The 12253-nt window shown below is 54.6% G+C and overlaps 5 protein-coding genes across 5 annotated transcripts; 3 read left to right on the top strand and 2 right to left on the bottom strand.

Moving 5' to 3' along the window:
• Positions 1-77: 77 nt before the first annotated feature.
• J7T55_008927 (uncharacterized protein) lies at positions 78-1391 on the top strand (the record flags this gene model as incomplete). The annotated part of the gene is made up of 1 exon (XM_053139294.1): positions 78-1391. The coding sequence occupies one exon, from the start codon at positions 78-80 to the stop codon at positions 1389-1391; it is 1314 nt and encodes a 437-aa protein (XP_052998199.1).
• Positions 1392-2019: 628 nt separating this feature from the next.
• On the top strand, positions 2020-3093 carry J7T55_008926 (solute carrier family 25 member 38; the record flags this gene model as incomplete). Its single annotated transcript, XM_053139293.1, has 2 exons — positions 2020-2059; positions 2129-3093. The coding sequence occupies 2 exons, from the start codon at positions 2020-2022 to the stop codon at positions 3091-3093; spliced, it is 1005 nt and encodes a 334-aa protein (XP_052998198.1).
• Positions 3094-3503: 410 nt separating this feature from the next.
• Positions 3504-5306, bottom strand: J7T55_008925 (nucleolar protein 12; the record flags this gene model as incomplete). Its single annotated transcript, XM_053139292.1, has 3 exons — positions 3504-3998; positions 4061-5234; positions 5293-5306. 3 exons carry the CDS (start codon positions 5304-5306, stop codon positions 3504-3506), a joined length of 1683 nt encoding a protein of 560 aa, XP_052998197.1.
• Positions 5307-5942: 636 nt separating this feature from the next.
• Positions 5943-8157, top strand: J7T55_008924 (uncharacterized protein; the record flags this gene model as incomplete). Its single annotated transcript, XM_053139291.1, has 4 exons — positions 5943-7032; positions 7105-7174; positions 7235-7721; positions 7780-8157. 4 exons carry the CDS (start codon positions 5943-5945, stop codon positions 8155-8157), a joined length of 2025 nt encoding a protein of 674 aa, XP_052998196.1.
• An 864-nt stretch (positions 8158-9021) lies between these two features.
• On the bottom strand, positions 9022-9450 carry J7T55_008923 (uncharacterized protein; the record flags this gene model as incomplete). The annotated part of the gene is made up of 3 exons (XM_053139289.1): positions 9022-9125; positions 9218-9345; positions 9443-9450. 3 exons carry the CDS (start codon positions 9448-9450, stop codon positions 9022-9024), a joined length of 240 nt encoding a protein of 79 aa, XP_052998195.1.
• Positions 9451-12253: the final 2803 nt, after the last annotated feature.

The following is a 12253-nucleotide window of genomic DNA, read 5'->3' as shown; positions in this document are numbered from 1 at the left end:
TCCAGTTGAGCAAGGCACTTCCCGAGGCAGCTGGCGGCAATCGACAGGACAATACTCCGTCCGGCAGCGGCGTGAAGATGGCAGACCTACTTTACGATCTCCTGGCATCACAGCCCGGGTCCGACCTGGCCAGGACACCCGCGGACCACAGCTCTCTGGAGTATCTTAGCCACCTGGCATCTCAACCGCTCTCCTCATTAGAAACAACGGAGCCCCAATCACTGTCCCAATCCTCTCATACTTTGCTTCGTTCACTGCAGGGGCTCTCCAAGAAATCTTACCAACCTATCATCGACTCTGCATCACATCATGCCTCTCTACAGAACGCACTACCTGCTTTGGCAGCGAGTACGGCAGAGTTGCGAAATGCAATTCCCAAGCTGGACAATGAGGCTGTGAAGTTCTCCAGCACATATAACAAGGCCAGCGAGAACGACGTCTTGGCTAGGAGGAAGCGAGCCTTACTACTGTCGAGAAATGTCGAGCGTCTCGTTGATGTGCTAGAGCTACCAACTCTTCTGAACTCAGCCATCACCGCGTCTCCTCCAAACTACTCGTCTGCGTTGGACCTCAATGCCCATATACGCAGACTGCATTCTCTATATCCGGACTCGCCACTGATCGCATCGATAACGGCACAGGCGGACGAGGCGATGAGGACTATGGCAGCTAACCTCGTGCTCTCCCTCAAGGCCCCTGGACTCAAATTGGCCGCCTCACTACGGACCATCAGTTGGCTGAGGAGAGTCTTGCCGGACCTCGAATCCGCTGGGTCACAGGAAAAGGGCCACGGCTCACAGGACAGGGCACTGGGTGCTCTATTCCTGGTGTGTCGGCTGGCGACGCTCATGCACATGCTCAACGCGTTGGATCCTCTGAAGGAGTTGGCAGACCAGGAAAAAACCAGGCAAAAGTCCATCGGCAGTGGAAACGCATGGTCAGGAGGACAGCAGACGGAAAGGTTTCTGAAGCGCTACGTCGAGGTCTTCCGCGAACAAAGCTTCGCCATAGTCTCCATGTACAGGAGTATCTTCCCGGCGTCGGCCGACGCTCCATCCTCGGCAGGGGCAGCACAAGGTGACCCCTTGGAGCCGTTGCCCTCCACGCTATCTACCTTCCCCTTGTATCTAGTCGACATGCTTCTGGAGACGCTACGGATCTATCTACCAACTGTCAGGGACCAAGCATCTCGAGACAGCTTACTAACGCAGGTTCTGTACTGCGCGGGCAGTCTGGGCCGCTTGGGAGGAGACTTTGGGCTATTCTTGGCTGACATGGACCTGGGAAGCGAGGCAGAGGAGGAGTGGGTTGAGGTCGTGAGACGGCATCGATTGTTGGCTGGGCGCTTGGAGTCAATAGTCGGCGATCAAAAGGAGAAGGCGCCCAAGTAGAAGCGAAAGGCACATGCCGCACAAGAAGGCATATGAGATACGGCACGCACAATAATTCTCGGCCGAGAGGCTCTCCGGAAGCAATGCTCAGAAAATGAGAGAGGATAGATACCCTAATGTCAAGGAACTGTTGCCCTTGGTGACAGCATCAGATCACAAATTCAGCTGGTCATGGTTTGCAGTGTCAGCAGGCGTGCACCGCATCAGCCTAGGTCTGTACGTATTCCAAGACTCAGCAGGCCATGCCTTGTCTGACAATTCCGGTTTCCGGCGGTGTTCCCGATCGTGGCGTATAAGCAGGACGCCGGCTGTCTGCGGATTGCCGATCCGGCGCCGGGTCAGCCGGTGAAATTCAATGCGCCGGCCAAAATGTGGACAAGCTAAAATCACCTCCGTCATTCTTCTTGATCTTGCTTCCCGCCCTGCATTCTTGGTTTAGACACACAAACTTTCGTTCACTGCACTTGATATCTTGACACAAATTATGGCTCAAAGTACGATTTGAGACACATTCGCTTCCGATTTCAAAGCAAGCACCGGCTCAGGAAGCAATGCACGAGCGCGCGCAGCTCCATGTGGAACTAGACAATCACAACTTCCCTCTGTCACTCGAGCAACCGACTGCGAGATGAGCAGCAATGGCCCTCCAAAGGCCAAGTCCAAGTCAAGTAAGCCCTGACGAGTCCGACATTTCTGTGGCACATAGACGGCGTGGGCTGACCGTTTGCGCTCTCAAGCCTTCCACTTCGTAGCAGGCCTCGGCTCAGGGCTCCTCTCCGCCGTCCTCCTGCAGCCGATCGACCTTCTCAAGACCCGCGTACAACAGTCTGGGCACCACTCCTTAACCATCGCGTTCCGCGACATCCGGTCTCAGCCGAACTTCCTACCTGCATTATGGCGAGGCGCAACGCCCTCCGCCCTGCGCACCGGCTTCGGTAGCGCTATCTACTTCACGAGCTTGAACGCGATCCGCAACAATGTGTCGCGCGTACCCTTCCTGGCGGCGGGCGGCGTGGGTGCGCACGCGGCCGGGAGGGACGGGCGGCACTCGTCGTCGCTGATCAAGCTGTCCAACACCGGCAACCTGCTGGCCGGAGCCGTGGCGCGGACGTTCGCGGGCATGACGCTGATGCCGCTCACGGTGATCAAGGTGCGCTACGAGTCCAACCTGTACTCGTACGGCTCCATCGCGGCGGCGGGGCGGGACATCTTTAGGAAGGAAGGCCTGCGGGGCTTCTTCTCCGGCTTCGGGGCGACGGCGATGCGCGACGCGCCCTACGCTGGGCTGTACGTCCTGTTCTACGAGCAGAGCAAGAAGCGCCTGAGCTCGTGGACCAGCGGCGACGTCAAGGAGAATGCGCCCGCCAGGACCAAGATGAACCCCGCGATGGGCGTCTCCACCGCGGCCACCATCAACTTCGGGTCGGGCGTCATCGCCGGCGCCGCGTGCTCGGCCATCTCGAACCCGTTCGACGCCGTCAAGACTCGCATCCAGCTGCAGCCGGGGGTGTACCGCAACACGTTCCACGCGGCGCGCATGATGGTCACACAAGAGGGGCTGCGCAGCCTGGCCGACGGGCTGGGGCTGCGCATGAGCCGCAAGGCCATGAGCTCGGCGCTGGCGTGGACCGTGTACGAGGAGCTTGTACGGCGCGCCGAGGTCACGCTGAACCCCAAGACGAGGAACGAGAGTGTATTATGATGGATGAGAAACGGGTTGCACGGTATGCATCTGGCTTGCAGTATTTATTCTGCTTGCATCAAACAAGGCGTTTCTGGTTGGGAAAATAGGGCAAGATACCACGCCATTCAACAAATATTTGCAAAATACCTGAAGTATTTTCTTTGTTTTGTAGTGAGTATACATTCATCCTGCTTATGATCTCGCCTGGTGGCCCAGGCTTGAAAGCTGCTGGCCTCGAAAAGCTTCGAGTTAAGCTCATCCACCTATTACTACATCTGTGATCACACTTATGTAATACGTATGCACGGTTCTTGGAAAATGCAGTACATCCGAAGAGCCGCGGGGGACTTCCAGGCTGCCAGTTACTAACGGCTACCAACACATCTATCTGGAGTACCCCAGGCCTGCATTTGGAATTATCACTCTCCTCACCTCGCCGTCTTCCTCTTCGGCTTGGCACCGGCTTTCTTCTTTCCCACCTTCTGCTTCAGGTCCTTGGGTTTGGCGTCGCGAGAGCTCGCACGTCGTCCCTCAAAGACGAAGTCCTCGGGTTTCTTGAACACAACGGCGCCTGCACCCTCCTTCTTATCCTTGCCAAACTTCTTCTCGCCCCTATTTGTCCTGTCACGCTTCTTCCCGCCGTTTTTGGCGATACGAGCCTGCGCAGCAGCGGAATGGCCCAGGAGCTTTCCAGCTCGGCCCGCCATGGTCTGCTCCTCTGCGGTCAGCTTCGGCACATATCTCGTGCCCTTCTTGCCCTTGCTGCTGGCTGCGAGCGCCACGCTCTTCTCTGCGTTCTTCTTGTCCATCGCCCTGGCTGTCTTGTGCGGTGCCTTGCACCTGCTGACTCGCAATCCTCGCGGCAGCATGGGCGGGAACTTCTTGCCGTTCAAGAGAAGAGCCGACTCAACCGAGTTGCCATCCTGTGTCACGCAAATTAGCAACTCTGCTTCTCAGGCACTACTCGGCCCATGATTCCACTCACATAGAACTGCACGTAGGCGATTCCCTTTCCGACCCTCGTCGTTTGATCTCTGATGACCCGCACGCTCTCAACCTTTCCAGCGTGCTTGCCGAAGGTTTGCCAGAGTCCCTCTTCAACGTCCATAGGCACTTTAGTGCGCTTGCGCTTCTCCGTGTGCTCTTTGCCTTCCTCGTCCGTTTTCACATTGAGCACTGTTTCGTCGTCCACGAACCCGAGGTTGCCCACAAAGACACAGCGCCGATGGTCAACCGCCGCGGGATGCGCAACACTGTCCACCCGCAAGTGCCTGTCTAGCACAACCGTGCCATTAAGCTTCTCGCATGCTGCGCGAGCAACTGCCGCACTACTGTACACGACGTATGCGTTGACCGATTGTGTGGTGGCTTCCATGAGATTTTTCGTGGCAAAAGCGGCACGTTTCGGCATCGCTGCTGTTGCGAAAGGAACAGACCGGAACCTGAGCGACTCCAGCGACTGTGGTGGTGAGGCAGACTTATCGAGAAAAGAAGACAGATGGCTCGTGAGCGTCTTCTTCGCCTTCTTTGAGCTAGCAGCTTCGATGGAGACATTGGAGAGGAAGACAGTTCGTGATGCCTTTTCGATCTCGTCAGCCTCCTTGCTCTTTGTAAGAGACTCATGCACGGGTATGTCGCCATCCGAGTCGTCCTCAGCGTCTTTAGCCTTGGAGTCTTCAGCCCCATTGTCATCTGACTTCCTTCTCTTGCTAGCAGGCGGCTCATCCTCGCCGAGTTTATCAAAGTATTTGCTTTCCAAATCGTGAAATTCGTCTTGCTTCCGCTTTTTTTTCTGCTTGCGCTCGTGTGCCTGGGCTTCGGCAAGTATTTGAGCAGCGATTTCGCGCTCGTCATCCTCGCTTGCTCCGGGGGCGGAAGCATCGCTCAGTTCCTCGTCGCGTACGCTGTCCGCAGCCTCGTCCACCTCGCTGGCTTCAGATTCGTTCGCATCGCCCTCGTCACCACTTGAAAGCTCTTCATCGTCGACCTCGACCTCGTCCTCGTCCTCACTTTCGCGCTCTAACTCCCGTCTAGCGTTTTCAGGGATCAGCTCGGAATATCGAGATTTCGGCGGAGCTTGAACCGGTCCTGAGCTTGTTGAGAAAAGAGCATCAAGGGTCGGGTCGATCTTCTTGGAAGAAGCCGACAAGCCGGATTTCCTGCGTCCAATTAGCAAAAGTTTGCACAAAACTCGGCGTTCCAATGTGAGATACTCACTTGTCTTTTCCCATGACGTCGACTCGAAAAGAAGGGAGGGAAGCGCACAGCGTGGCCGTCTATTTCGCCTATGTTGAACTGGGATCGCCTCTCAATTTTCCTGCTCCGGCCAAAAGTTGCAAAAATGGGAGATCAAGAAGTTCTCTATCTCCTTATCGCAGCTATCGATTGGCCGCTAGCGTGGTCCCTCCGCGGCAGGCAGCTCGCGCCGAAGCCCTTTGCGCTCCTCTCTCTCTGTCTCTCTCTCTCAGTCAAGTCGGAGGGAAACTGGCGCGGCGGTAACCAGCGCCCCCAGCAGAGCACTCTGAGGTCCCTCCGCCGCCGCCCCGTCCTTGATTTCTCGACCATGCACCACCACCACCACCACCCTCTCTCTACCGCACCCACATTGGCTCAACCTACTCGAAACGACCAGATGTGATCTTGCATAGCTTCATGCTACTGAGCTGGGTCAAAAATCATTCATATCTCCTCTGGACTGCCCTCTCTTCTCAACTCACCGTCATTGTCCACCACCCAGCCGTCGAACTGGTCCCTCGTCACCTCGGTTCTCCACGAGTTGCGCCGACACCACCCACGCCGCACTCTCTCCTACAAAAACACTTGTCCCTCCTCAAGCTTCCCCTGCATTCATTTGCCTTACTTCAGCCATGGCAACAGGCGGTACGGCGCCGCCCATAGCAATGACCAATCACCCTCACTCGCTGCTCGACCAAGACAGCACGGTGTCGAGCCCTCTCAGTGAGGTCGAAGACAAGGATGCGGAGCCCGATGAAATGGATATCGACGTGAACAGCAACCACTCCGACGGCGACGAGCCTCCCAAGCCTGAAAATGGTCGCGCACACGACCCCGCCGCCCAGCCACCACACGACGACTCCGACTCCAACCTCTCAGAAATCGAGACGAACGACTCCGAGGCCGAAACAGAGCGCCTATATGACACACCGCGCAAGAACAATGCTCAAACAAGCGACTTAGTTTCGAGTGCCAAAATCGACCCCAAACAATCCCCCAGCAAAGCTGCCCGTCCCTTTCAGAGAAGCTCGAGCAAACTACAAGGCCAAACACAACCTGGCGTGAGAGTTGAGTCTGGGGGCGACGATAATGATGGTCTCTCTGACGACCGTCATGATGCCGACGACGAAGACAAGGGCTCCACTGTCGACAGCGAAGCAGACTCTGAGAAAGAGGAAGGAGAAACACGGGGGAAGGTCTCACAAACTCAGCGCACCAAGTCGCAAGAGTCGCATATCATTGCAAGCTCTACGCTTGCTGGTAGTGGTAGTGACAACTCCCTGGCAGACTCGAAGAAACGCAAAAGATCACCTGTGAGAGACCGATCCGTTTCCAACCAGCCACTACGGAAAAGGGCAGCCTCAATTCCAGACCCAGGCGACGAGTCGTCTTCTCTTTCTAAGGTCGAGTCAGAAGACGTTGCTTTAAGCAACATCACGGGAAACAAGAGCGCTGAGCATACTGCCGATGAGGATGACGAAGAAACAGCAGCAAAAAACGCAGGAGACATCGCGGACTCTGTCGAGAAACCGACGAATGAGATCGGCAAGCCTAAGAAGTCGAAACGCAGTACGAAGAAGCGAAAGGCCTCTTCAGAAACCGCCGAGGAGACACATGAAGGGGAAGAACCGACCGCAACACCCATCCAGACGGTCGAGGATGAACAAGCCGAGGGTGGAATCGACGAGGAAGCCGAGGCCGCCCATAAAAATGAGGAAGAATGTAAGGCAAAATGTCTTGTTGCTTGCGATTTTGATTTTGATTTGGTCTGTGCGACTAACCAATTGGCTACAGTGGAGAAGAAACGGAGTGCTTTCGATCAGCTCTCCTCAATTGAGAAGAACTTTGCAGTTCTTAGGGATCGGTGAGTTGATCAATCAGGAATACTAGCCCACGAAAGGCAAAACTGACAGGACTGCGGCAGACTATACGAAGAGCGACTTGCGCAACTCAACGAAGAAGAAGCGATGCTTACTAGCGACAATCCGACCCACCCCGAATACCTGGCCATGATGCACTGCATTGACAGCCGCCGAGACGACAGGGTAAAAGTCGTTGAGCTCGAGTACAAGTTCAATATGGAGGCTCTGGACCGTTGGGCTGTGGCCCGGCGAGCGCAGATTCTCTCTCAGTTCTTCCAGAGTGCGCGCGAATTGAGAGAAAAGTACGTGGATGAGCTTGGCAGACAATGGTACGAGATACAACATGAGCGCCGGCGCAATGCCAATCCTATACCAGACTACGGCTTCCGTTTCCCCAAAACGAAGGCAGAGCAGAAGAGGCACGCGATTGCGCAAGGAAAGGAGACGTCTATACTGGCTGGCATCGCTCAGCACCATGGGTTCCCAGCAGCGCCGGATATGCGGGGTGCATCATCAGCAGAGGTCGAGGATGACTTTGAGGCAATGGCTGTACGTGTCGCGTAACCCCCAATTCTCAAGTGGCTGACAAGCTGACTGGTGATTGCAGCGAGCGCGACAAGGGACACATCCGGCGGCGGCGCAGCGCATGCCATTACATGACTATGCCGCCGCGGCACAATTCGGACAAGCCCTCGGACCTGCGGGCCAAGAATACATCGAAAGCCACGCATGGGCGAATCCAAAACATCCCTCTCATGGCGCAACCTCCCGGCGTCAGTCACATGGTGCTGCGTATGCTGGCCCTCCAGCCTTGATGGGCCACGCGAGGGCATCGCACCAACCCGCAGGCGGAATGTGGTTTGCCAATGGTCAATTGAACGGCGATGCCAACCAGAGACATCCTACCATTACGGCGGATGCGGAGCCAGCGCACCCACGTCGAGTGGTAGAGACGGTCAAATCCAAGCGCGAGGCGGTCGCATGACAAATAACTGGGCAAAAAGAGGAGCCGCTCATGGTGGCCCACTCCATTCGTGTCTAGTTGCGCCGCAACCGAGTCGCTTCCTCGGATCACCTGCAAGCAGTGATCTCAGAAGAGGGGTACCCGGGAACATCGTGGCTACAGCGACTTGCAGGGACATTGCACAGCTTCTCATGATGATGGCTCGTATAGGGCCAAACGTCTTTACGCCTGAAGGAATGAACATGGTCACCAACATGCCTAGCCCCGGGACTCGATGAGGGTCCCCTGAAGGAGTTGCGAAAGGACGGTCAGCCGGGCAGGGGGTTTCGAAGGCGTCGTTGCTATTTTCTCGGAATTCACGATACCCGTGGCTGAAAGCTTCCCGATTGCTTAATTTTGGAATGGGGCGTACTTCTGTCTTCTTTGTCAGGGTTGTCGATATGTCGGCCTGCTCTCTCTCACTTCAAGAGTAGTTGGGCGGGCTCGTTGGGACCACGAAGCGGCCTACGTTCTTCGAATCACTTTTGAAGGAGAGGTCTCGCATTTTTGTTTTATTACGACCGCTTCAGGTCTCCGGGAATGGCGTTGAGGGCACTATCGGGTTATAGGCCGGCACGGGGATGGGCTCCCGTGTTCTTTTGGGGCTTTGTAGATACATTTTTGTACTTTGTACATGCGCCCCCGTCAACGAGACACCGCTAGACGCATCAAGATATCAATTGTGCCGACGAGCACAGAATTTCTTCAACCTGATCATCCGTTCTCCCCACATTCTGCATTTCCTCGGCATGCGTGTTACTGCTGCTCCTCCTCGGCGAGATGTCCGCTGCCGTGCTCTCGCTCTCGTACGATGGACATTTTGAGACGATGGACGCTGTTTTGCTTTTACTTCTTGGGTGCGTTGATCTCCTGCGCCTGGTGGGCTGGCACCTCAGGGACCTTGACGTCCTCAAACTCGTCCTGGCCGACTGCCGTGATGGTGTACCAGTCTGTTCCGGCACGACGAGGGCGCATTAGCTTAAGCCTGCACGAAACTCAACGAGGTAGGTGGGTGGGTTTTGGTTCGGGTCCTCAGACGCACAGATTCCCGCGGCGACACCGGCGATGGCCACGCCGGTCAGGGCATTCTTGACCAGGTATGGGCGGCGCGCCCGGAGGAGGGCGGCGGACTGGGCGTTTTTCCGCGTGTAGTAGCTTGAGTGGTCGATGCTGCGGTTCGCCGTGGCGGCGGCGAGTGTCAGTCAGTCTCTGCGTTCAAAGTTGGGAATGCATGGCGTGGTGTGGGTGGAAGTGGGAGGGTGCTTACCCTGCCATGGTGGAAAGAGTGCGCTTCCAACAGCAGTATCTTGTGAGAGGTTATGCGCGGGAGAGGAAAGGTTGGGGGCTTTTTGCGATGCGATTCAAAGAGGTAGACCACAATCAGATGTTCGTCTCTCCAAAAGTTGGGGTTAGGTAAGCTCGCTCTAGCACTTGGTGATCTCATAAAGTTGTGTTGCACTGGCAGCGGGTCTGGCAGCTTCATTCTATATGCACCCCTTCCGTTGATTCGTCCTCTCCTTCGAGGTAGCATGTTGTCAGCTCTTCCACTGCTTCAAAAACCACGGTAGGGGTGGTTTTAGACCAATCGATCACCTCGACAGTATCTACAGTACGTAGGTAGACAGCATAGTTAGTCTAGCAATGGTGGGCTCCCAGCATACATTTACAAGACCAAGCCTTTGCGAGACCCAGGAATATAGAGCACACTCCAAGCCGACATCGGAGAATCGGCCATGGTGAAGCCAGGAAATCAGAATTCAAATCCAAACTCAAGAACATGATCTAGTCATGCAGTCCCTTTCAGTTGGCATTAGGGTTCCTGTCTAATGTAGGTACGACATGCCAAATGTGTCCGCTTAGGCCGCTAGAAAACACCAAACGTTCTGGTACCGGCGACGGGTGGGTTTAGCACGCAGTCGAGCAAGAATAAAATCCAATATAAATATAATATTCACATTGAAATAAATTGTAGACTGCTACTTGCGTCAAATCGCACATCTCAATCTCTTTTCATCCACTTCGTTTCTCTGCGGCCTATACCAAGCTGCTGGTCGCAACATGCACGACACTCTTCCCCAACAATGATCACCAGAAGTCGTGGACCAAAAGTCTATGCGCCATTGCTGTTTACGAAGACGGCCGTCATTAGAAATTCGCCAGCTTGCTGATGAACTCTCTTGTGAACGCTGCGCAGAGCAAGGAACAAGTGTTTGTCACTGAATGCGCACTTTCAAATTCAGAAGATAAGTTCTAAGCACTACAGAATTGCAAGAAATCCAAAACCATTTGCTCAACTCCAGAACCCAGCACTTTGCACTTATTCAACACACCTGCAACATTTCAGAACTTTCCTGTCTACCTCATCACCAACACAGGATCACCACAGCAAGGCCGAGTGCTCTATCCTGGAACCGTGGACAATTATTTGACGACCGATGATGCTATGCGGCAGCTTCGACTCGCCGCGTCGAGCAAGCTTCGCTGCGAATCGAACTGAGGCCGAAGAGCCGCGGTGATGACGGGTCAGTCCTGTTTGGTCTGTCCCGTCAGCCGAAGCCGACGGACAGTTATGAGTACCCCCTAAAGATAAATAAAAGTATAATCTTCGCTCTTTCGCTCATATCGCCAGCAGCCACTGGTTAACATACACTGGGGGCACCCACCTTATTGCAGAGGGCGAAATGGGGGTGTGGGATAGAAGAGGCTACGGGCCAGTCCTGTTTGGTCTGTGCCTGTCAGCCGAAGCCGCAAAGCGCCAGCAGCCGCGCTGCCAATGATGATCCGCAATAAGTAGCGGAAAAAAACTGAGGCAAATTTGTTGCGGAAAATGAGTTCAAATCGGATGAGACAGAGAGGATAGACCTGATGCCACCAAGTGGAGGCAGCGGAGGAAGGGCAGGATGGGAGTGAGAGTGGCTGTGATGGGGATCCGAAGGAGACGTGTCGGGTCAAGTGTCCAGATCTCGTAGAACTCGTCGACCAGTGACGACGATGTCGATCCTCGGGGCAGAGAACACGGGGACAGCATAGGTCTCTTGCTATTGTGATAAAGAAGCGAGGAGAGGGAAGGCGTGTCAGTTAGCCGCCACGCTCAGAGCCAAAGATCGTGAAGACGACATTGAGGTGTTGATTGTTTGCGAATTTGGAAGGAAGAAGAGAGAGAAGAGAGGAACCCGGATAGTGTGTTACGCGGAGCTCTTTAAACAATTCATTCCTGGCAGACTTTGTTATGAATGCAGCTTCTATCCTGTCGATGCTATTGCACTGTGGCGCTACAGAAGAAGGCACATTGTTGTCCAGGAATTCGAGGCTGTGGGAGCCGCCTCCAAGTGGAAGTGTATTGGAATCATGCATTGGGTTGGCACCTTCTTAGGATATACTGACCACATCAACCAAAGAGGGCACGGCCGACGTCCTCATTCGACCGGACGGTGCAAGTCACCACCACGGCCGCTCGGGCTCATCGATCACTCCAAAGTCTCTTTTGCCTCTTGCGGCATTATGTTGTCCTTCGGGCCGCGTGAACTACTCTGACCAGAAGCTGTAGTCGGAGTTGTTCATATGAATGCACATTGCAGTCACCATTGGTTGAGTACATGACTATTACATACACCATTGGTTGTTTCCGACGATGATATCAACTGATACCCAGCTCAGCTCATGAACGAAAGTTGCTACCCTGTTCTAATCCCCCAAATCTTGATCCTATTCATTCACCAAAAGCGCATGTGACAATGTTAATCTGATCGAAGCTACCGCAGATGCATTTGTCGTCTGATAGCTATTTGAGTGGGCAGCCCAGCACCAGTTCCTTCTCCTTCAAACATGTATCAAGAGAAGCCGCGAGGAGGTCACGGTTAACAGAAGTTGGTTGATAGACTCCTGCTCAGACGGTACATTTAGGTAGCGGGTTGCTCTGGCCATCTGGAAAATTTTACTCGCCACCAAACTTCTGGGAGAGAGGAAACATGTTGATGGTCTTCGTTTGCTGGGTTCGTCGTGTACGGCGAGTAATTATGTGGCTGCTGTGTCCAGATGTCTTAACAACACTTTTTAATAACCCGGGCCACCATATTAG

This window comes from Diaporthe amygdali, assembly GCF_026229845.1.
Source record: "Diaporthe amygdali strain CAA958 chromosome Unknown NODE_4_length_2575358_cov_65_588622, whole genome shotgun sequence".
NCBI lineage: Eukaryota > Fungi > Ascomycota > Sordariomycetes > Diaporthales > Diaporthaceae > Diaporthe > Diaporthe amygdali.
This window is presented reverse-complemented; position numbering and strand designations above follow the sequence as displayed.